Consider the following 24964-nt stretch of genomic DNA (forward strand, 5'->3'; position numbering starts at 1 on the left):
GTGTAAACACTGCTCAGCAATAACAAAAACACTGGTGTATTATCAAGCACCGTTGAGGTTGTAAATCCAAAACACGGCATCACACCAGCCACTGCGGAGAAAAATAACTCCATTGCAGTTCTGAACCTTGCCTGCAAACTCAAATGCATTTATTCAGTGAAAATCCCTGTTTCTACCAGCCCAAGTGAGATGCAACCTAGAAGCTATGTAATGAACAGTTCCATTAGCATCTTAAGAGGGCTCTGAGGAAACCAATCTCCTAATAAGCTGGTGTTTATGTTTGGTTTTATGGGTATTTCTTTTTCCTCCATAGGGAGAATAGAAAAAATACAGGAGAGTAGAAGAGAATACAGCAGCATGCTCAGCTGGTTTATTAAATCAATGAGTTAGAAAGCAGTAAGTAGCTGTGGAACTGAGGAAAAGAGAATATTAATAGACCATGATAAAACACTCCACAGAAAACACAGTTATGCTAAAGAGTATCCTTTTCCTTTCTGCAAAAGGCCCATCACCGAGGGAATAACCAGGGTGGTACAGAAAGCTGCATCAAGAGCTTGTGGGGGGAAAGAGTTCTTTGTGTCGTAATGCCTATGGAAATTCTGTGCAGTGTCAGACCTCTTGCAAGAGCTTTAAATTGGTACAATGCCTTCAGGTTTAAATTCAAGCTAGGAGCATCCCTGCTCTCAGAGCAGCAACCTTAAGTCACTGCTCTTGGACTGCAGCTTCAGAAACAGGCAAAACAGACCTCAGCTTAGAAAACCTAAAAGCTCATTTTGGGTGCCTTGAGCAGATTCAGGACCCCCTGTATTATACATGTAAATACTTGACACGAAAGAAACAGGAGCCTCAAAAAGGCAAACCAGCTTGGTAATTTGTAGAAAGTGACTTTGATCAAAAATAAAATGTGTTAATAGTCTGAAGATGACATTCACATTGTTCCTGGTGATCATGTGCACTGTACTGCATCAGTGGATAACAACTGGACGTAGCCAGTAAGATAACTGGATATGCTTTTCAAACTTATTCTTAGTATTCATTGAATTATTCATTGAATTCTCATCCTTCTGTACACTTCAGCTCTGCTGTAAACTTCAGAGACGTGTTCTTCACAAGTTTCTAACAAGTTACTGTGGATCCATAATCGCTGAGACCAAATGGAGTCCAAATGCCAAGTGGGATTACTCTTTCTCAAAGCTTAGAGTCACACAGAATGAAGCAGTACTTAAATCATCATGTGCATCCCACACACACAACAGTCCAGCTACTGACCATGTGCAATCATTTTTTACTTTTGCTACAAATTACCTAAAAGAATAAGCTACAAATAATATCTTGAACCTGTTTAAATTCAGGGATGGCATTGCAATACCCTAAAAAATTCTAAAAGGTACCTAGTGCTGTTGCAGTAATACACAAAAACTGTTAGTGTGTATTACCAGTGTTATTCATATTAAGTAAAAATGGCTCAACTCAGCTTTACAAAGCAGGAAACAAGTCATGGAGAGTTGAAATGATGGAGTTGGGACAGTGTAGCCAGTCTGCTTTTTGTGAGAGATGCTCTAAAGCAGTGGCAGTAATAATGTACTCATCTCCTGTAACTTTGCTCTTTGTGATCTATTATCCACCTCTGCAAATTTTTCTGACCTGTTTTTCCTACATTTCCTCAGTTGAGTACCAAAAGAAAATACAGAACTTCAATGTTACTACCAAAATAATGTTTGTTTTTCAAAATAAAAAAATATGCAGAGCTTTTAGAAAACACAACAGAAGTGTTGGAATGTATAAACAGTACAAGATATTGAACAGTATTTTTACATTATCCTACATCAGCCAAATAAATGGATAGTAGGGCTTGAGGAACAAGGATTTAAATGAAGTTTTGTTACAAGGGCTTATTTTGGTCTCTATGTGATAAATGTCATCACCATGATGTAAATACTTCATAATCTATTTAAATTTTCTTAAGTTGTATTATTTAATGATCAGCTATGATTTATTTAATTTCTGTTGTACTCATCACTGAATTATCTAAGCACAATCTCTGAACAAAACAAATGGTAAAGTAGCAAAGGGCTGCAATAACTGAGCAGCCAACAGGATAAATCATACATTGGCTTTGCCAAATCCTCTGTGAGTGCTTTCATTTCTTTTCCTCCTTGGTTTAAAATGCAACATATTTTCATTACTTCTGATGATGCCAAGGAGCTCTAAACTGCATCTGCTGAAGGGAACTGTACAGTTCTTTTTTGTGCCTATGATCAGAGAATTGCTTCATGGCTGCTATGATTCATACAGAGCTTCACCAGCAAGAGAAAGCCCCTGGCTAAAATAAAATAAAATAATACAATTAGCTTAATGTATATCAACCTGAGGAAATGGAGGTCTCTCATTTTTAAAAAGCCCAAACAAATAAATCTAGCATCCTGTACTCTTGGAGATTTCTTTGGAAATATCTTTGTTAATATATTCTGCACAGGGATACAGGTGGGAGAAGACACTAAATCAATTTTCCTATTGTTAAGAGATGCTGTGGACTATAGGGCATCACAACAGCTTAAACAGGTGTTGTGCACATGTTTTCAAAACATAATTGTTTTCAGATTTCTTTTCGGCACTAGTCAGAATTCAGTGACAATAGACTGTAAAAAAAACCAATGTTTTGGAGCTCAATGTATTCAAAATTGCCTTGATAATGCATTGAGGCAGCCAGAACATACATCACTAGGATTTTCTAATTTAATTTATAACTACTAGAAAAATAAATAATTCAGCCTAACAAAAATGTTTATAATACTTTATTCCAAAGACAAAACATGATTTATGCTCCAGAGAAAATTACTGAAATAAAAATTGCATTCTAACTGAGGATTTGTTTTTGCCATTTATGGGTTACTTCTCCTTTGAGCAAAGTGATTAGCCCTTATTCAGGTCTTCTTGTTCCTGTTAAGAATGGAAACTGATACAAAAACATCAAGTCCTTCTTGAACACAAACCTCATTGTTCTCCCAAAAGAAAGTGGTGTCAAGTACGTCAGGAGTATCTAGTGGGGAATATTTCTTTTGCACAATGGTCCAAGGATTGTTTGGTTTGCTTTAGTTTGGTTTGGTTTCCTCTCCACACAGCATCAAACCTTGCATTTAACTTATCTACTTCAGTTTTTTGATCAACCTTCCACTGGGTCTGTGTTTCCAGTAGCAGCTTTAAATTCTTCCTCTAACTTTTGTCAGAAGTACGGCAATACTGCAGTCAGATTTGTCCTGAATGGCTGCTCCACACCATGAAATTCAGGCCTGAACCCTCAAAACAATCTGATGTAGTCATATATAGGTTCCTTTACTGAACAAAGAACTTTATGTTCTGAAAGTAAAATATCTGAATCGGGAGGAAATGTTGACTGTGACTGCCAGCATTTATCCACAAGTACACTGCTCCATTTCCCCTCCTTTCCTTTTAAACATCACTTTCTCAAAGAAGAGATATCCCCAGCTTGACCAGCAGGTACAGAAGGTGATGAAAGAACTCTTAATTCCCTTCTGCTCAGGTTCTCACAGCATGTTCATTAATATTGTCACTGCTTGTCTATTTTCATCAAATCAAGTTCTGCATTTTCACTTTTGCAGGTCCAATCTACCAGTTGCTGAAGTCAGTGGAAAGCCACCATTGGAATGCTTTTACTGAAGGCTTAAGTGATATGAATGGCCATCCTGCAGACTGTTTCTAGAGGGGTTAAATTTACAGTCAGTTGTCAGAATAAATCCTGCTTTTACATTAGTGTATGCTTCTGTACTGCATCATCAAATATTCTTAAAGAGGTGCTCAGGAATTAAATCAAACTAATGGAATCATGATTATGCAAAAATATCTGCTATACCTTACTTTGGTTGCCACACCTGACCTGTGCAATGACCGATCCTACCATACATCATGTTTCTACAAAATGGCCATCCTTCAACATTTTGACTTGCAAACAGTACCCAGTTAAGGTATTTAGAATAAATTACTTTTGGTTCAGGACCAAGGGGTAATAGAGATAGCTTTAAATCATTATGGGGAGGTTTAATTAGAAGACTCACAAACCATTGCAAAACAAATGCAGTTTGAAGGCCCAAATTCACCTCCTTGGCTGTTGCAGACTGCTGGAGTGATGCGAGTGAGCTGTCCCCAAGTCTCTTCATCATTCTGCATGTCACTTAGTTGCCATATGTTATCTGTTTTACTTTCCCCAGTCACTCTCTGCTTCACCATTCATTTGAGTTAGAACTGTAGCAAGATGCCAGCAGAGTGAATCATTTGGAGACAAGTGCATGTTATTCTTTATTCAGCTGCTGCTTGCCTGCTCATGCATTCAAATGGCCAGATCTAAAGTGACAGAACCTTGTATCGCCCATTACAGCACTGAATTAGCCAAGTGCAGGGAGCAGGGAGGGAATATTCGTGGTATTACCAGGGGAGCAAGGGAGGAAAAAAGGTTCCTGATCTTTAAAACAGTTGGATCTCTCCACACGCTGATACTTGGAAGGAAGTGAATGGCATTGCTTTAATACGTCATGCATAAAATTCTTGATGGTGTTAATGAGCTGGTTCTGAGTCTTTGTCAAAAGAATATTTAAAGGACAACTTAAGTGGTGTTTGAGGCACCAGACTTGACTTTTGATAAAATCTGCTTGAACGTCTTGAGGTAATGGACCTAGTGAAACTTCCCTGAGGCTAGTACTACTTCTCCTTTGCTCCTAACATGTATTTATTTATTGCTTCATATATGACAGGCTTAGATGACATTCTCAGAAATGGCCTTTTAAAAATATGTGATCTAAAAGTTTTCACAGACTACAGAGAGAAAAAAAAAAAACAAAATTGCAAAGGAATATGAAAATTCTCTTCATTCCTCCACTGTCTCACTTTACTGTTAATGAAAATTAACAGTACATTACGTGTTATAGCTAAGATTTTTCCAACATTTTTTGCTTCCTTCAAATACTTGAACACTGAATACATGACCCAGGATGAAATAAATGCACATTGTGAAATTAAGGAGTACTGATGAACTCGGACCACTACAACTCCACAGCCTAAAGAGAGGGTGGTCATAATCCCCAACAGATGACAGAGAGGTCCTGAAGCTTCTCAAGGACTTAAGAGCTGCTGCAGGTGGGGGTGGTTTGATGAGAGAACTGTGCCCGCAGGGAGGTCTGCAGGACCACTTGCTGTACACACAGCATGATGCTGCAATGAATTCTGGAACTCCATAAATACATGCATCGTTTTAGGCTGATTTACTCAAACCATGGGGCCATCCACAAATTGGTACAGAGATCCAATACTGAACTCAACACTCAGAACCTCCATCAACATCCATGGAACCACAGCTAGTGACCCCCAAAATCCACACTCAGCTGGCCCAGGGGAGGCTGCAGGCACTGACCCTCATTAACACAGAGCTAATGGCTGATGTCCGAGCCTCTTCAGGACCCCAACCAGGACAGTCCCAGGGGGCTCTGGTGGGTGGGTGCCTTGCAGGACACCCTGTGCTCATATTAAAGGATTTAGCTTCTTGTGGTTGTATTGTTGTTATCTTGTTGTTATTACATTCTTAAAGAGTCCATATCTTCTCTTGACGTCCCTTGTGGCTGCATGTTCTCCATCACATTGGGATCATCAGTTGTTGTTATCTTGTTGCTATTATCATATTTCTAGAGTCCCATACTCTTGTTAATATATTCTTAAAGTCCATACCTTCTAGCTGGTTTTCTACCATGAAGTTCTTCTCTGTAGCATAGTTCCTCATGACTCCCATAGAGACTCCTCCAGGACTCTCAACCCACCCCTTTTATCCCAGCTATCTTTATGAGCCACAGCTTCTGCCCAACTAAGGACTTCGCAGCTGTGACACATTTAGAATAGCTAGGACCCACTTAGCCAATACATAGGACTCTCACTACAGCTTCCCACAGGAACCAGCATTGATCACCAGGTAAAGATCTGTTGTATAAAGGCTTTAAAGTACTCTACAGCGGAGTCTCAAGCTTGTGCTTCTTCCTGCAAAGATGTGTGTCAGTCATGAGGCAGCTGCCTACATGCATGGTTCTTCTGACCAAGAGTGCTCACTGAGCTGGGCCTGAGAAGAGCTGAGAAGGTGTGACTCTTCACACTGGGCTCCCCGGTGAGGATCAAGACCCAGGCATCTCGAGTGGGGATTTAATCCACAATGCCATGAGCTCTGGGGCACAGGGGGTGGCGGGTCTAATCAGACAGCCTGGCCTCACGCTCAGCTCAGCGGGCTTCAGGCTCTGCGCTGGCCTAAGGCGGCAGTGGGGCTGTTCAGCCTGGAGAAGGAGAGACTCACTCAGGGCTGATCTTATCCCTCTCTTCAACTACCTGCAAGGAGGGTGGAGCCAGGTGGGGATCGGGCTCTTCTCCCAGGTAACAAGTGACAGGACTTACTAAAGCTGCACGAGGGGAAGTTGATGCTGGACATCGGGAATCATTTCTTTGCAGAAAGATGATTAGACACTGGAACGGACTGACCGGGGAGGTAGTGGAGTACCCATCCCTGGAGGTGTTTAGTGACTGGACGTGGCTCTCAGCGCCACGATGACAAGGTGGAGATGGGTGACAAGGGCGGACTGTGTGATCTCAGGTCCTCTCAGCCCTGGTTCTGTGGTTGCTGCCGGGGGCCGCTGCGGGCGCTGCCCGTGCCGGGCGCCGCGGGGGCGGAGGGCGCTGCGCAGCCGGTGCAGTGCGGCGGGCGGGCCCCGGCGGCTCCGCGGCCATTCCGCACGGCGGCACCGGCCTCGCAGGCGGCACCGCGGGAGCCGCCGCAGCCCCGCCATGGCCAAGGAGGGAGCGCAGCGAGCCGAGGAGACGGAGCAGATGATCGACAAGGAGGGCGGCAGGGAGGCGAACGAGGGCGGCGCGGGCGGCAGCCTGCGCGCCGGGGACGCCAAGGAGATGCGAGCCGTGGTGCTGTCCGCCTTCGGGGGGCTCAACAAGCTCCGCGTGTCCAAGAAAGCCATGCCGGAGCCGCAGGAGGGCGAGCTGAAGATCCGCGTCAAAGCCTGGTCCAGTATCGACCCTCGCCCTCTCCTTCCCCGGGGTGCGGGCGGGTGCGGGACCCTCGGGTGCTCTATGGCCGCGCATCCCCGCGCTCGGAGCGGGTGCGGGTCCCGCGGTGCCCCGGGGCCGGGCATCCATCCCCGCGCTCGGAGCGGGTTCCGCGGTGCCCCGGGGCCGGGCATCCATCCCTGCGCTCGGAGCGCTCCCTGCGAGCAGCCCCGGCTCCGGCTCCGGCTTCCCTCACCTGTGGCTTCCCCGCGGGGCAGCCCCGCTCCCGGCCCGTCCCTGCCCGGCTCAGCGCCGAGCCCCGGGCTCCCGGGGCAGGGAGGCAGCGGGGTTCGTGTGCGCTCGGCAGCGGTGCGAAGGCAAGGAAATTGTCAGTGGTATTTCACACTACCAGCTGGGAGAAGGAGGGGGGAAAGCCTGGCCAAGTGCATTCGGGGTTTGGGTTTCTGTGAGAAATGTGGATGCCAGATTGTGCGTGTTGCTCAGCACCTGTCTCTTTCCCTTCTGACACACTGGCTGTTGTTTTTCTCCCGGGAATCACTTACTTAAGTCAGCATCCTTTTTCATCGGAGCTGCTGTGGCAGCGTGGCCAGAGCTTGGGATAATTTCCCAGTGTCAGTCCCTGTGTCCAGGTGACAAGTGGCTACGGTCTGGCAGCATCCTGAAACGTGCTTTCCTAGATGGCTTTTTTTTCTTTCTTTTTTCTTTTTTTTTTTTTTTTTTTTTTTCCCAGACAAGCAGAGCAGACTCTTCTTCCTAGATTGCTGGTTCTTAGTGCACATGTTCCTTCATGAAAATATGATTAATTTTTTTGAGTGACAGAAGCCACATTAGGATCTTACTACACAACTTGATGTTTACCTAAGACTGAATTAATTTTGCCTAGGCAAGGATTAATCTTCTGTTGTCCTTTTCTGCTGTATGAAAACATGGTGCTTCTGGAAGATAAATTCCAAGGTGAAGGCCAAGTTGTTTACTTTAGAAGGAACTTGTGTTAAAAATGTTACTGGTATGGGGGAGTAAGCTTGTTTTGAATCATGTATCAGTATCCTGGTAGGTTAAGGTAGCTGAGGGTCTTGACCTGTTCAGATGCTGTACTTTCCATCCTGTTCTTAATGGGGCTCATAAAGTTTGTGATCATTGTGAGTATTCCCCCTACCAAGGTGTTGCCTATGAAAAATAGTGATATCCATTAGTGTGCATGAGTATTGGTAAATAATGGGCTGGGATTTTTTGCATTCACATTTGGTATTGGGTTGTTTGTTTGTTTTTTTTTCTCTCTCCTAGCCACAATGCGAAATGCAAGAAATTCTGTGCTAAGTGAATAGAGCTAATGGTTCTTGTTTCCTGCATGTTTTTTCCCAGCTATTGGGTTAACAAAAGTTAACATGCAAAACTAAAAATGTTATTAGCACATGGATATATTCCTGTTAATGTGTCAGGGGTTTACAGCATTTTCCAATACCTGTATGAATTCCACTTTCCTGAAACCAGTAGCTGTGTATGTATCACAAATAGCAAGCTACCTGCACAGGAACACTTGGCTGTAAAATGGAATTGTGCAGCCACAGCTGCAGCTGCTCTCCAGGGCTGCAGTGTCTGTAGGGCTGTGCGAGTTGCAGTTGTGCTGTTTGACATCAGCAGAGCTGCTCTGCTGCTCCACAGGTGACTGCCAGGGTGCACAAATGCCCCCTGTGTTTTGGGAGCTCCCCTTCATGCTGCCTGCCAGCTGGAGAGCATCTGCTTGTCATTCCTGACTGGAAATGGCCACAGGGATGAAATGTCACCAGGTCACCAAATTGCGCTTCCAGGCAAGGCAAAATCAATTTGCTGGTCCTCTTGATGATGGACTTGGGAGGCAGAGTGAGAAAAGGGCTGGCTTTACCCAGGGCAGCGTGCACAAGTTGATGTGGGCAGTGCTGAGCACACGCAAGATGGGTTGTTCCAGTCATCAATACTTCTTACAAAACATGTGTTCTGTCAAATCAGTTTTGTAGTTGACCCCCACTAGAGATGATTATTATTATTTTTTGACTCAACAAATTGATGGAGGAAAATAAGCTTTATTTTAAGAAGGATGTGCACATGCTTGATAAATAATATACACCAGTAGAAAAGTTCTGTGTGGTCTCTGAATTCCCAATTGAATGACATGTTTAGACCCTTTAAGTTGTGTGTGTACACTTCGTAGTATGGCACTAGAAATGGAGGATATGCTGCTATTAGCAATAAGCCAGATGAATAATTCTTTTGAAGGTCTGGAATATCAGTGATCCAATTGAAAATGTGTCAGCTGAGATGAGTCATGTGTTAGGCTCATTCAGTGACTAAGAAATGGAACAGCCATCGATGTCCAAGCTGAGTCACAGCTTCTGCATATTTCCTGAAATCATTTCTGATTGATAATGATGAAGCTGTTGAAACTCCTGTGTTTGTTTGTATTGTAATTTGCAGGCAGCAAAACATTGGGATGCAGAGTGATGAAAAGATGAGACAAGTAGCTGGAGTGAATGGAAGCCGTATTTCAGATGGGTTGTGTGAATAAGCAGTGGTGTACCATGATTACCTCCCTCTATTGTTCTTTTTTCTCTTATAATTATTTCTTCCCTGTACTGCTGTGCATGTGCATTATGAGGAATGAGGCAGAAGTGACCCTTCTGACTTCATGACTGTGAGATAAATGCACTTTAAAAAAACTGGAGCAGATAAAAGAAATCCTGAGTGTAACAGAGTAGTGGAAGAGAATCAGTGTTGCTCCTAAAGGCAGTCTGTTCATATGGTCCTGGTTTCTGCATAAAAAGCATGAGACCTGATAATTTTAAACCTTTCCTTTATGTATAGACATGGTTGGTTTTGTTTGGTTTTTTTTAATTTGTTTTTAAGATTGGGTGGTTTGCTGGCTGCGGTTAAGAGGAAGGATTTTAAGAATGCAAAACTCGATGGTCCTCTTGGTTGCTCTGTGGCTTTCCATTAATTTCAGTAATTAATTTTAGTGGATTCTTACAGTGAAATAAGAAAGACAGATCAAAAGCAGCACCTCTCCAAACCGTGTCGTGGAGTGTTCTGCATGATTTGGCTTTTTAAAATGGAAGGTGTTGGGCATCCTCAGGTGTGTGGGATGGAACAAGGAGAAACAAATTGACTGTTGCTTTCCACACTTAAGAAAAGGGAAATAAAAATGCAGCAAAACTGAACCACAAGTATAGAGAATAATATTCAAGGTCCTCAAAAGGACCTGGTGTTAAGGTAGAGTATTGCAGACTGAGAAAGTCCAGATTCAGATTCAAGGATAATTCCATTTTTGATAAAGTCTGCCTCCAGTAATGCACAGTTAATCCAGTCTGTGCAGGTCACAGAGACATCCCTGCTCTGTCACAATTATCAAGATCAGTACATTGACCCTATGTCAATGTACTGATCTTGATAATTCATATCCTTCCCTATTTTCATTTGCATCCAGCTCTTGATTTAGGATTAAAAACATGCTGTGTACTGTTTGTCACTGGATTGCTTTGCATTTACACTTCTCCCTCTGCATATGCCCTTACTTAAAGTTCAGGAGTCACTTTCTGTGGCTGCACACCAGAGCAGGCTATCCTGGTTTGCAGTGGCACAAGAAATAAATTGTGGTTAATCTCTAAACCTTCCACTCTTCATGAGGCATATTTTCTTGTGTTGTGTGCAGTCAAACTTTTCCTGAGTGTGCTGTTGACTGAATCCCAGTAAAAGAGCTGGGTGTCTGGGTGCAGTTACAAAACTTGCCATCCATCATTAGGCCCCCTTGGTTATTCTAAGGAAAGGAAAAAAAAAAAAATCTGAGTTGACCAATACACCATAATCATGCTTTCAGATCTACTGATCTTCAAATTTCTCTGGTAAAATAAAACTTCTGTCCTTCCTTCAACATGGAGAGGAATAGGAATAAAGGCATGGATGAGAGAAGCAGGGATGACACAACATTTAAGAATAAAGGAGATGAAAGTGAATAAAGAAGAAACTCTCCAAAAAGTGACTAGAAATTATTAGAAAGCCTGGTGAGCACTCCATGGTTCAACTAGTAATTAAAACATTATGAACACATGTCTTGATTATTGTTTACCTTGTGTTTTGTTTTTTCTTCCCTTATCACACCTGTTCTAGTGTGAGGCCTTGTAAGCTCATTGCAATAGAGATGAACTCCCTATATAATTTTGCTGTCCTTTGTCCAGCTTTGGGGAAAAAACAGGTGAAAAAGAAATGGAGCTAGGACAGAACAGAACTGCCAGTGTTATGTCATTGGATGCAGAACTGAACATGTGCCTTTTCAAAAACTGTCTGGCAGTTTACTTAATGAGAAGGAATCTTATTTGTGATCACTGTCATGAGCAAAGAGCAATCTGCATATCCTTCTGTCTCCTTCTTGCCTGCTTGTTATGGCACCACAGGGTGTGCTGTGCCCAGGTTCCCTCATCACAGCCGGGCCTCCAGCTGCCTTTTCTTGCAGGAATGTAGGGAAAAGTTAACTTTTTGTAAAAAGCTTGCAGTGTGGAAAGATGCATTTAAAAGACCATTGCTGAAATTAATGTACACAGACAGTGGTTGCCACCATCAGTGCTGTGGGGTTTCTGGGTTTGTGGTTTGTTTTGGAATTTTTGTCTGTTGGTTTGTTCCTCTTCTCCAAACAATGGCTGCCTTGCAGGCATTTTGCTATTTGGAATTTCTCTTTCATGTAAACATCACAGTGGCGATGTAGGAGTGGTCTTACCCACTGGAGATGATGAGATCTTTCCAAAGTAATTTCAAATTTGCCAGCTTAATTGTTTGAAAACCCCTCTTAACCCTTCCATATGGTTGATATTATAAGCTTTGTGTATGAGTATGGTGAAAGTTGTGGTTTCAGGTTGCTCTAAACCCTCCACCACAATTCTGAATGCTTTCATTTGGTGGGATCTCCTTCCCCCTCCCCAGTGACCTACATCCCATGAATCCATGCTGTTGTGCTGGGTGTCTGCTCTGCCTGTTAATTTGTTGGGTCTGTTCTGTCTGTGTCTTGATTAGTATCTGACTAAGGCTGCATCTCATAAATCCTTGTGCCCATCAGTGATGTGATGTATCCAGGCAGTTGCTGGTGTCACATGTGTGAGCAGGACTGGCTGTGTGCTTGGCTAACCATAGAAACAGGGCTGTGTTTTGGAGCAGTGGGTTAATGCTGAAGTGTATTTCAGCTAGTTAGGAGTCTTAAAGTTTTAACTATGGCATTAAGGCCAGTAATCAATATATGCACATAGTAGATAAGTGGTGCCTTTTTGCTTTTTTTTTCTTTTTCTTTTTCTTTATCTTTTTTTTTTTCCCTGTGGCTGCCCAGAAAACCACAAATTTTTCTTTAATAAAATTGCATACAAAAGACAATGCGAAAGTGCTTTAGGATTTTTGCAAAGCTGAGACTGCAGGGAAAGACCTGTATTTTTTTCTGAGCATCAAACCTGAGGACTTCAAAGACCTTAATAACTTTTGAAAAAATGTACAAGCATGATCCAGGAAGGAACAGTTTTAAAACAAAAGCCTATCTGGTGCTTAGCAAGTTCATGCCCGGGTTTGGAATCCTGCCTGAGACAAACACAAGATGCATTCCTGGGGTCACATCAAAGGTTAGGACAGTTAGACCATGTAGCTCCTAGCCCAAAATAACTATAATGTGTGAGGCTTGGGGTTTTCTTCTTAAATTGACCTGGCTTTCCCTGCCAGCTGGTAGTGCACTGGTAGCAATCAGTGTTTCAGTGTATTGAATTCTGAAGTGCCCTGGGTGGCTGCTGAGCAGTCTGGGGCTGCTGTGCTGTCCTGGCCTGTGCACCCAATGCCACCATCCCAAGGGTGGGAATGTCTGCTGGCTCCCAGTGACCCTGCAGAGCCCAGCTCTTCATGCTGCCCTGGAGTTTTCTGGCTGTGCCATCACTCAAGGCTTCCTCCTCTGCTTTGATCTGTGGTAATAGTCTTGATTTGATTTTTTTCCTGTGTTTTACAGTGGTTTGAACTTCATTGATTTGATGGTGCGACAGGGGAATATTGACAACCCTCCTAAGACTCCTCTTGTTCCTGGCTTTGAATGTTCTGGAATTGTAGAAGCTCTTGGAGACAGCGTGAAGGGATTTGAGGTAATATTTTTTTTAATTTTCAAAGTGAGAGTTATAAGTCTCATATAAATAATCACCAGTTTCTAATCCCTTCTGCTCTGCCAGTGACAGCAGCCTTCACCACCCTGTTGAGATTTGAAAGGTCAATTTTTCCTTGCTGCTTCCCAAGCGTGAGAATGCCCTCTTGAATTAGTTTCTGAATCCACCACTGTCATCTCCTTCAAATCCTTCCTGAAAGTCACTTGTGCCATGTGCACATCCTGATGGCTAAATAGGAACTGGAAAGCAGGAGTGATGTCGTTTAATGAAATGAAAGAAATTAAGTTAACTTGTTAAGTTTCCTTTCTTGGCCATGTTTCCTGTCATCACTGCTCTTTTACTCAAAGCCCAGGTGCTGCTGATCTGGTTCCAGCTTTTGATCTTGAGTTAACAGAGCCCTGTTTACAGTAAGCATTGCTTCTTACAACTGTGTGTATTAATGAGGTGCAGATTAAATTAGAATTTTCATTCTGGATATAGGACTTAGTTTGACTGCTCAGGAAAAATATAAATTTCACCTGAGAGGTTGTGATAAATGGCAGATATTTGATGTATATAGCAAAGTTGCCATAAGTGGTTATGGACTCCGATATCTCTTATGGCATATAAGCAGCATTTTGTCCTGCCTCCTATTCTGTTATTGATACTAAACATCTATATTCACTGCAAACTTGCATTTTATCACCTAAGTAGGTTGAAAATTTTGGAAATAAATCCTGAGTTAATACATGTCAATCCTATCTCAGTTATTTGCAGAATCATTCATGTCAAAAGGTAATCACGTTTTCTGAATTCTTACTATATCTAGATCTTAAGAAGATATAAATATTTTTATCTAAAGACAAATTTTTCTCTTCTCTAACAGCTAAAATTTGTCAGCTGGATGAAGATAATGGCCAGTTTAGTTTCAGCTATGGTGTCAGTGGTGAAATCTTCTTAAGGGTTTTCTTCAGTTCCCTTCCTGCCTCATCTCTGCCTTGAAACAAGTTGCAGTCTTTCAATGTATTTTGTTACAAACCACAATTGAATTATAATTTTTCTGTTTGAAAACCTTTTCTGCTCCAGTAGTTGTGCTCTAGCATGTGTACTTCATAGCTGTGCTCCATATTGAAGAATATCCTCTGAAAGGAGAATATTCTCTAGAAAGCCTCTGCTCCAGATCAGCACTCTCATTTTTAAAGTTCTTGCTGTTTTTAAAGGGCATCACAGGGCTACAGATATGGTGCTTGTTTGAACAACACTGCACCTGAGTGAATAAGTGAATATACTGTGTCTCTTTTTAAGGTGACACCTTTGTTCTGACTGTGGAGCACCCTGGTGCACTGGTGTACTCCTGTCACTGAAACCAGCCCTAGAATTTCAATTTTCACACACAGCCATGGTTGTGTTTGGGTGGGCTCTAGAAAAGGGCCCACACTCAGTGTGACAGCTGTGCATGGGTATGAGTCCATCAGCAGGAGAACATGCCATGAGGATGATGGAAGAACCTTCTCTTGGTTTCTTTATGGAGTTCTTGCACAGAGTAGGGGCTCACCAGATGCTTGGTGTCTCCTCAACACAGGTTGTTACCTCTGTCCACAGTAGTGGCAAAGACTGCACCCTGTATCTATCTTCTGCACCCTGTGTCTTCTGACCTCCTTTCCCTGGGTAGATCTCTTCCAGTTCAAGCCCTCCTAAAATAGGTGCAATGCCTATTCCTTCTCCCATTCAAAGAAAAAGCTGCTTTCTGATGGTAACAGCTGTATCAGGCTTGGTCTCTCTCCAGTTTTGGGCATGACTCTCAAGAAATGAGGTCTAATCTGGCTAAGCTCTGAATAGTGTCTGTGGTAAAATGTGGTATTTAATGTTACCAAGAAGTGCCTTGGGAATCACCAAGAGGGGCTTCTCTGCATTCTTTTTGGTAATCATTTGTGATTTATGGCAAGGATAGAGAGCATATTAACATCTGCACTAATGAATCCTAGCAGACTTTCTATTTTAGATGCTTCTCTAAGAGCAAAAGGGAACCATAGAGTGATTACCAGTGAGGCATTGTTAATTTGAATGTTTTTCAAAAGGAGGAGGCATTTCAGTGAAATTGCAATGACAGCTCTGTTTCAGCATTCTCACTCTAAAAGAGACAACCTTCAGAACTGTCAGCAGCCCCTTAGCTTGGAGCAAACCTGCAATATCCCACAGCAAAAGTGATGACTCAGGAGACCAAAATGTGCTTGTGCTGTAAACGTTTTCCTGAAGGCAAAAGTGTTGTGCTTTACTCCATACCTGTAGTTCCTGAGGCATTAGAGAGCATTGGTAGAAGAAGGTAAGAGAGTATCAGGCAGATAAGCAAAGTTATTTTAGAGGGACAGCTGCTTTAGTTTTAGTTGAAACACAAAAGGCCTGGAGTTGATGCTCTTCCTGCCTTATCCTGTGGCTCCACTGCAGAGCTCCTTTCATGTTAAGGATGTTTTGGTTGGTGTATTTTAGAAAGGCATAGGATCTAAGGCAAGGTTAAATATGCCATGGGATTGCTGGTTGTGAGGAATTATTGAGAGTTTGTAAGAGTTGTGCCTGTGAAGATTTTAATACACACTGGCCACACATCTGCTCAGTGGGGCTGTCCCTTGTAGACCCAGCAGCCCAGTTTCTGCTTTCAGGTGGGTGTTGCTGTCCAAGTCTGTTGTGCCTCAGATTCTATGAGCTGAGACCATTAGCAGATAGCAGCCTTTGTTATTCTTGTCCATCTGAGAAGAGTCAGTGTCTCTGCTTTAGAAACCTGCAGCTGCCATGAAGGCACATACAAACAGCTGAGCCTGATGTGCCTGGACCTCTGAAGGGTTCCTGGGAGCAGCCAACTCTATCTAATATTTACAGGAAGCCTTTTTCTTCTCCATAGTGAATTGTGCTTTCACTACCATATATTTTCAGAAGAAACTGAGAAGAGAAATGTTGCACTGAAAGATAATATTTCATTGCTCCTTTAAATCTTGTCAAATTCACTTTGTAGTGCCTTAAAATCCAAAGGTATATTTTTGCTGTTTAAGGTGGCTTATTTGAAGTTGTGGAACTAAATTCTGCTCTAACACATGGCTGTGGAGATTACAAACATGCCTATATCTTGGTGGAATCAGTTAATAAGATGATAAAAATAGAGAGTGGCTACAGATGGTGTTATCTTCTGAATGAGAGCTTTTGCCACCCTTTCATGTGCTCCATCTACCAGAGCACAAGGCCTTCCCTTCTCAATGCACAGAGAGGAGAAGTAGCTCTAAATTAGTGTGAGAATTGAGAAAACAAAGTGAAAATTATCCTAGGTATAATTTTCTTTATTCTATGCTTCTCATCAATATAATTATAACCTTTCCCCCTCATCTCTTTCTCTTTAGCAAAATTATTGCTAAGAATGCTGTTTTCGTTCTTTACATTTGTTATTTGGGAGCTCTGCTAGCAAAAGATGATCTGTATTAATGATGATAGAAGACTGCTCTATCAGAGAAGAGTGGAGCAAAAAAAACAAAAAGTAAAAAAACAAAAAAAAAGGCTTTAACTTATTTTGGTTATTTTTGTTGACATTAAAAACAGTAAAAGCCCAAAGCTGAACAGCTTAATGGCTATTTTTCCAAAGATGAGGAGCACCCTTTTCCTCACAGTCAGGCAGTGTCCCACACCTTGAACAGGGGATTTGCACTCTCACAGTTTGCTCTCTGCAGTCTCAACTGCAGTCAGATCCTCAACGTTGTTTTCTTCCTTGTTTGTAGATTGGAGACCGAGTCATGGCTTTTGTGAACTACAATGCCTGGGCTGAAGTCGTGTGCACCCCAGTAGAGTTTGTCTACAAGATCCCAGATGACATGACTTTTTCTGAGGCTGCTGCATTTCCCATGAACTTTGTAACTGCCTACATGATGCTCTTTGAGGTTGCTAACCTGAGAGAAGGCATGTCTGTGCTGGTTCACTCAGCAGGAGGAGGGGTGGTAAGTTGGAACTTCTCTTCCTTTCCTGTCCCTGAGTAACTGAAATCTGATGGATCCTCATTCCTGAAATGAGCCAGAACCTGCAGTTGGATGTGATGTTCCTCTGTGTGAGGGATTGCACTGGGAGAAACTGCATCTTTCTTCCCATCAAAATGCTGATGGGAATGGTTGGCAGGAGCTTTTGGTGAAATAAAAATGTTATGGCTCTAGACTCCATGAAAAGAAATCTCATGGAAAAGCCCCTAATTGGTTGTCAGCAGATCAAGGATCAAGCATTGTCTCAAATATTGCATTCCTGGAATTACACATGTTGTGCTTCTGTGTTAAAGAAGGGTGTAGTGAAAAGAATAAGCTCCCTGCAAAAGGTATTTATATGTAACCATAATCCTCTTTATATAAATGTCCCTCTCGGAACACTCCTGCACATACAGCGTGTGAGTGTACGTGGTGCTTTCACTGTGAAAGATTTTCTTTTCCCCTTCTTGTAGAGGGATTGAAAACAGTGAAAAATTCTCATGTGAGCCCTGAGGAAAAGGTACAAATTTGAAATTGTAGCCAGTGGTGGCTTCTGCATGTTGTAGCTTGGATCGTTCCTGAGGAGGCATTGTGTGGCACAGGCAAAGGGTGAATTTGTGGGAATAGCAGGCCACACAGTGAAATAAAGAGCCAGCATTTTGTGCCCTCAGTTCCTTGAAGTATCTTTTAGGAAAAATCTCTTTCTTTTGAAAGTATTTAAGTTTTGTGCAAAACATTGTGATATTGACTGGGGAGTTTGTTTACGTTTGAAATTATGCAGTCCTTTTTCCTAAAACAGATTTTATGAGCTGACACCATTAGCAGACAGCCGCCTTTGAAACTGGAGTATCTTTTCTGTGTTCTTGTTATGCCTTATTTATGCTAAAATAATATTCTGTTTTCTGCTGAGGTCTGGTGGGCAGCCCCAAACACGCCAGCCTTAATTCTGTGCCCTTAGCCCTTCTTTCAGGTTCTCATATAAATGAGGGCTGTAATCAAAGGAATAAATTCATGAGTTCCCTGTACAAGGTATTTTTAGGCAGCCATAATCCCAGTGGCAGTGAAGGGCCTGTCCTGTTGGATGCTGGTGTAAATGAATGGAATTTATAATCGTATTACAAAGCACAGCCCGGCGCAGAGGCTGGGGCTGGCTATTGTTCTGTAGGGTTCAATCTCCTCCTGTGGAATTCAGGGCTGCTAAAGCAACATGAGGCCACACATTCAGGGGAATATTCCACAGCCATCAAAGTCTCAGCTGTAGCTCTAAGGCCATTTGCCCACCTGGCACTGCACAGACCCTGTGTGGGCTGAGCATACAGAATTAGCCCCAAAGCAGTCCCTGCACGTAGCTGTGTGTCTAGAGAAGTTGAACTCCTCCTCCTTTTTCAGATTCCTGTGTTTCTTTCTCTTTCTGATCTCAGTCACCTCTGTTATTTCCTCCTCCTTTTCCTGAAGGGCTGGTGATGCTCTGTTAATGTCAGTTCTCACATCCCTTCTAGTCTAGTGTTCCTGGAAGGAGCTGCTGGCTTCCTTTCTCATCCCAGCTCTTCCAGGGGCAGCTTTTGGCTGGTCCTCTGCTGTGGCTGCTCCAAACCTTCTCTGGGAGAAGCTAAAGGAAGGAGGGGTCGTGCTTGGCTGCCAGGAGAACAAGGAGACATCAGATCCATCACTTGCTAAGCAGTTAAATGGAGCAGAGCTCCCAAGGGAAAGGGCAGAAACGCAGGAAGAGCAGCCAGGCTGGCAGTGAGGGATGCAGGGCTGTGCAGGATCCAGGGGGACTGTGAGGAAGAGGAAGGCAGGGCTGGCCAGCCTGCAAGCCAGGGTGCTGATCACTGTCCCAGGGGAGAGATCCTCACACAGCCCTTGTGTATTGTAAGGGAAGAGCATGGAGAGCAGGAACTGGAAATTTTCCCATTGCTTGATAGGTCTTCCAGGTAAAATATCATTCTGAAGATGTGTGGATTTTTTTTTCTTTCTGCTAAGCAGACATAAAGATTTCAGAGGGGTCTGTGTTATTCTAATAATCTGTCTGTTAATCCTTTGAAAAATCTGACAGCTTCAGATCGAGCACATCATTCCCACAAAGGTCTTTGTTAATGAACAGAAAACTGGCACTGAAGCTGCTATAAAAGAGTTATTTTTGTGCTGTTGCTTTAATAGATAGAATGCCCTTCCCCACTTTCAGCAAATCTGTCCAGTTGGTTTCTAAATGTCAGAGAAATTCCAGAACACTTTAACGAGACAATAGGCTCCCTGTGGGACTAGAAGTTTCTAATTGTTCATTTCTCATTATGCAAGATCATTATTTTAGCTGCTTCAGGCAGTTTATGAAAAAGAACTTGTTGCTTCGAAAATGTTTGTGAGGTTCTTTGTTCTGGCCACTCAGTCCTCTTTAGGAGGATCCTGCAGCTTTTACAATAAGTGGAGACAGGGAAAATTCTCTAGGACCTTTACCCTTGTGTATTATCTCAGTTTATTTATGTGGCCTTCTTTTGTTGATGGATACTTTTGGTAGTGAGGTAACTATAGCAATTGTCTTCCCATCTGTGCCTGGAGTGTGATTAGTAGCTTTAATGTCTGCCAGGATGCTTTAGATAAGTCAGTTTATTTATTCCAGAAGTTCCAGGGGACAGCAGAAGATTAGGGAGAGAGAAAGGAAACATACCAAGATAACCTGGCTTGAAAAAGGTCTCATGTGATGTTGTGAGGGTCCCCAGGACAGGGTGAGACATGAGAATTTTACTCCATGTTCTCAGAAGGCTGATGTATTATGATATGATATGATATGATATGATATGATATGATATGATATGATATGATATGATATGATATGATATGATATGATATAATATGATATGATATGATATGATATAAATTATATACTAAAACTATACTAAAGAAAAAGAGAGGATACATCAGAAGGCTAGAAATGAATGAATAATAAAACCTGTGACTGACCAGATTCCCGACACATCTGGACTGGGATTGGTCATTAAATCAACACAATTCACATGGAACCAATCAGAGATGCACCTGTTGGTGAGCGCCCTCCCTCCAGACCACATTCCAAAACAATCAAATAATGATTGTTTTCATTTCTTTTCTGAGGTTTCTCAGGAGAAAAATCCTGAACACAGAAGATTTTTCAGAAAAGAGGCTGCTTTGGCCCTCCTGGCTCTTGTTTCCCCCTTGGGGCAGGGGCAGTGAGGAGAGGGTGACTCTCAGCTCCCACCCTGGGCAGGGAAGAGGCTGGGAGTGTTTCAGGAGCCTCCTCAGAGAGCACAGAGCAGGCTCACAGTGGCATTCCATGGTTCCCTCGGGCTCTGACAAGAGATGAACATGAGTTTTCAAGTCCTGCTGCTGACTCAGATCTAACAAAGTTCCCGTTTGCTCCCCTTTCAGGCCTCTGCTTGGCAGGACGCTTGGAACTTCTGATTAAAGTGTTAAATTGAGTAGCAGGGCAGTTCAGTAATTAACAAAAAATAGAATTGTCTCATACAAATAGAGTTTAAATGCTTTAAGCTGCAGAAATGTTCAAGTGCCCTTCTGAACTGCTTGCTAAATCAGGGAGAAAGCCAGCTAACACTAAACATCATAAATACACATTAATGCTCAAAATAATGACTTTGCAAGAACATATGACTTTCTGTAGGACATCTATTGGTCTGACTTAACTGAATAACACTGCAATTAATGTTTGAAATGACTGTAAGACAATGGAAGAGCAGCTCCCTTCACAAATACACTCCCACTTCTCTCTGAAGTGAAGCAAAGTGACAACTGAAGAAATTACCCCAAAAACCTGAGGAGCAGTGTGCATGCTGCTGGGACTGCTCTGCCCCAAGAGGCAATTAGTTCTTTAAAATAAAGACAGACCTCTAGATCAGTGCATTCAGTGCAAGTCACAGCATAGGCTTGTATGAAATTATAAAGTTTTGCTCACAATTATTTATGTAAACTGTTGAATTAGTATAAATACAGGGCTGTTGTAGCAAAAGAAATTGAAAAAAAAAAACACAATGCTTTTCTCCTTGAGCTTCAATAAATCCAGTTCCCATTTCTGTGACATCTACATGGAAAATTAATTCCTCCAGGGCTTTATATTTATGAGAGAGAGCCATTATGTCCATTTGCTTGTTTGTTTGTTCTTCATGTACCTCCTATTCTGACTACTTAGAGCACAAGGCTTTGGTTATTTACCAAGATTTTGTAAACACCAGTCTCATCACTTAACTCCTCAGACTCAAGGCAGAATTATGAGCCAATTCTTTAGCATTTTGATCTTGCAGATGCTAAAAATAATCCACCTTCCATGCAGGAGCATTGACTGCTTCTCCTGAAGCTGCTGTCTGACCTTTCCTTTCAGGCTCAGCAGCAAAGGAAGTGCAAGCAGAGTAAGTTACAGATGCAGCTCCCATGTTTGAATTTGAAGGGTAAATCTGACTTGGCAACAGATTTAGGCCATCCTGGCAGGATTTGTCACTGCTTGGCAGGAACCCTCTTTTTTATTGTGTCTCCCCTGCATAAATTGCAAATATTTGAGGATGTGTTCCCAGCTGAATCACTGAAGTGGTGATATTTTATCTGACAAAGAGCTGGCATTTCTTAGTGAATCCAGTCACCTGCTACCACAGACAGTATATAGGAACCCTTGCAAGAGAATGATCTAATTTCTTTCTGAAAAAAAACACCTCAGTGTTTATCTATTCAGATTCTCTCCACTCTGTCTTACCCAGTGAGAAAACTTTCCAGGCTTTATTCATGGCCAGTTCTTCTAGAGTTAATGTCTCTTTTATTTAATGATGTTATCCATTAATTAAAATTAGGTCCTCTTTCTTCTTGGGGCACTTCTTTTAGATCTTTTTGGTAGGATATATATGTTTACAGCTACAAGCAGCTCAGCATGAACTCTCTCCTTGGCCTGTATTTTTCAGGCTGCAGGCAGGTTTGTTTGCTCATATACTTTTTTTTTGTGAGGTTAGATGTGTGTTTCCTGGGTCATCCTTCAGGCAGGTGTGGATGTGTTTCCTGGCTCTGAGCTGGTTGGGAGCACAGCAGCACAAGATAGTAGGAGAGCCAGATCCTTTAAAACAGATCTCACAGCATTCGTGATCCTTTTAAATATTGCATGGGTAGACTGCACTTAGCAGGGAGGAGCACATTAAACATCACTGCTGTGTTTGAGTCAGAGCTCCCTGAATGTGAGGAGTTGGAATTGACTCTTCTCCTGTGCTGGTCCTAGCCAGCCCAGTGTGCCAGGGCATCAACCCAGCCCACCTTGCTGACACCTTCACCTGCTACCAGGGCTGCACTTGCTGCTTTTATATTAGCAGTTCAGAGCTGTTCTGCACTTGATGAAGGGCTTTCCTCTTGTTTCATCTCCAGCAGCCAAGGAAGGGGTAAACCAGCTCACATGCTGTGTCACCCTGTCTGGGCTGCTCCAGGTGCCCAGCTGCTGGAGCCAGGCAGGGCAGTGCAGGCTGAGCTGCTGGAAAAGGCTTTGAGGCCATGGATGTGCTCCCTCAGCAGCCCCAGAGAGTCCTGGTGCCACGGCCCAGCCCATTTCCAGACACTGCCTCAGAGCACAGTCTGCTCATCAAACACAGAACCCAGCCAGCCATGCACAGAGAGCAATTTCCCTGAGCAGAGCAAGCTGCAGCCTTTGAAAGCCTTTCTGTCTGCCTCTCTCAGCCCTGCACTGCAGAGGCCGTGTCCTGTCCCAGGTCCCAGGCAGTGCTCAGCTCTCCCCGGGCTGCTCTGCCTGGGCAGGTGGAGTTTTGGCAGGGCTTTGCTCCAGGGGCTCCCCTGAGCTGCAGGGGATTTGTGCCCGATGCAGATCCAGCCCTGAGGTTTTGATGCAGCTCAGCTGCACAATTTTGCAGAGGGGTAAGAAAAACACTCCCTGCTAATTGTTGCAGAAAATGTTTTGAGGGTGAGAGAGATCATTATCTCAGGGTCACTCTCCCCCTGCCTGCCTCCACTCCAAAACTCATCTGTGCTGTGCTGAGTGCAGCAGATGCTGCCTTATGCTTGCCCAATAATCACATTTTAGTTTGTCCACTCTGCAATGTTCACCCAGTGTTTGGTTTCCAATTTCCCCTGCTGTAATTGGGAAATGACACCTTCAGGAGATGAAGTGTTGTGTATCAGACCTCACCTAACACCAGAGTTTTCCTGATGCCACAAGATCAGTAGATGATTTCCCTTGCATTCTCTTTCTGTGTTTGAGTACCTCACCTTCAGGTAGGCTTAAGTGGAATGAAAGAACTTGGATTCTTCTCACATCTAGTTCCAGACAAGTCTCTTGTGCAAGACTAAGTCTGAATGCTCTTTTTAAAAATGCTGTAGCACCTTTAGGCTGCAGAAATACATCACAGAAATGGTAATTCTTTACTGATGCAGTTTTGCAGGGTGGTATATTTTACATGGTTTATTCTCTCCTGCTCCCAGGCTGCCCTCAGTTTACACAGCAGCAAAAAGATGCTTTCTTGAAAGGATTCTTCCCAATCCCTGCTGTAATTCAGTGTGCAGCTGCAGTCAGGCTGGTGGCATTAGATCAGACCCTTTTGGAAAGCCACTTGTACACCTTATTTATATTTCATCCAGCATTATGTTTGTGTTAACAAGGTAATTAGATCAGTAAGTTTCATTCTGTTCATGTTTTCTATATTGACTTTTAAATATCGATGACTTCTTTTCTTTGAAATTGTTGAAATGCACTAAACAGTCTATTTCATCGTTACTGCCTAGAAAACAGCTTTTCCATTCTTTTAGGTGATTATCTTGGTATGAGGAGTTTCCAATCCTGCAGGCTTAGACTTGGGTTTTAAAGCAGTGGAATGTGAAGAATTTTTTTTTCCTGGATCTAAAACTACTGTAAGGCTATAAATTTATATTAATTTCTCTAATAATAATATGTGTAGATTAGGTTCAACATACTGGTTTTATGAATTCACAGGGTACCTTGAAAAGGAATCCATCAAGCAGACTGTGAAGCTGGGGAGGCACATCCAGCATTAGCAGACATCCTTCATTCCACAAGCTATTAATTTCTTTAATCCAAGCTATTCAATCCAAGCCATTAATTTCTCTGAGGTTTCACGACATGATCTTCTGCCTCACTGGAAGTGTTCAAAAAAATGTGTGGATGTGACACTTCAGGATGACTTAGTGATAAAACATGGGGATGGTGCTGAGCTGGTGGCTGGACTTGATGGTCTTGGAGGTCTTTTCCATCCAGAATGATTCTGTGATAAGTAGAATATAAAATATATGAGTATATTAAAGGCGATTAATTCCACTTTAAGGGAATATTGTGTAACCATGTCTATCCCTTCAGTGAATCACCTGATTTATTTTCTGTTCCCAAAGACTGCTAAATTCCATTAAAGGCAACATTAATTGTCCAACTGATAATTATTTTTTGCCATTAAAACTTACTAGCTTTCCTAGGTTCAGAAAGCAAGAATCTGGTCAGTACTTCTGTGTAGAAATTGGCATTGTATATGAAAAAATTAGATACATGAAGAATATTTTTCAACCTGTGCTTGTGTAATTTAGCATCCTCTTGGAAGTTTTTGGAGTTCATACACGATTTCTGCTCACATGGTTCTTGCTCCCAAAGCCAGAGAGGCTGGTAGCAGAGTTGATGTGGTTTTGCCTGGGCAGGGAGGAGACAGAAAAGCCTCCTGTCCCTGTTTGCCACAGGGCAGTGGTCAGGATCCAAGTGAGGGGACAGGACTTCAGCAGCAAAACCCTTTGTGGATGCTTCATTTGTAAATCATGGCT

The 24964-nt window shown here is 42.7% G+C and overlaps 1 protein-coding gene across 1 annotated transcript in view; it reads left to right on the forward strand.

The window, feature by feature from the left end:
* The first annotated feature begins 6566 nt into the window (after positions 1-6566).
* The window catches only part of VAT1L (vesicle amine transport 1 like), a 56301-nt gene continuing 37903 nt past the window's right edge, over positions 6567-24964 (forward strand). Inside the window, exons 1-3 of the mRNA XM_005490062.4 lie at positions 6567-7058; positions 13061-13190; positions 16946-17161. Coding sequence (XP_005490119.2) covers positions 6592-7058; positions 13061-13190; positions 16946-17161 — 813 coding nt within the window. The 5' untranslated portion in view covers positions 6567-6591. The remainder of the gene's footprint in view (positions 7059-13060; positions 13191-16945; positions 17162-24964) is intronic.

Source organism: Zonotrichia albicollis, chromosome 13 (assembly GCF_047830755.1).
Source record: "Zonotrichia albicollis isolate bZonAlb1 chromosome 13, bZonAlb1.hap1, whole genome shotgun sequence".
In the NCBI taxonomy this organism is placed as follows: domain Eukaryota; kingdom Metazoa; phylum Chordata; class Aves; order Passeriformes; family Passerellidae; genus Zonotrichia; species Zonotrichia albicollis.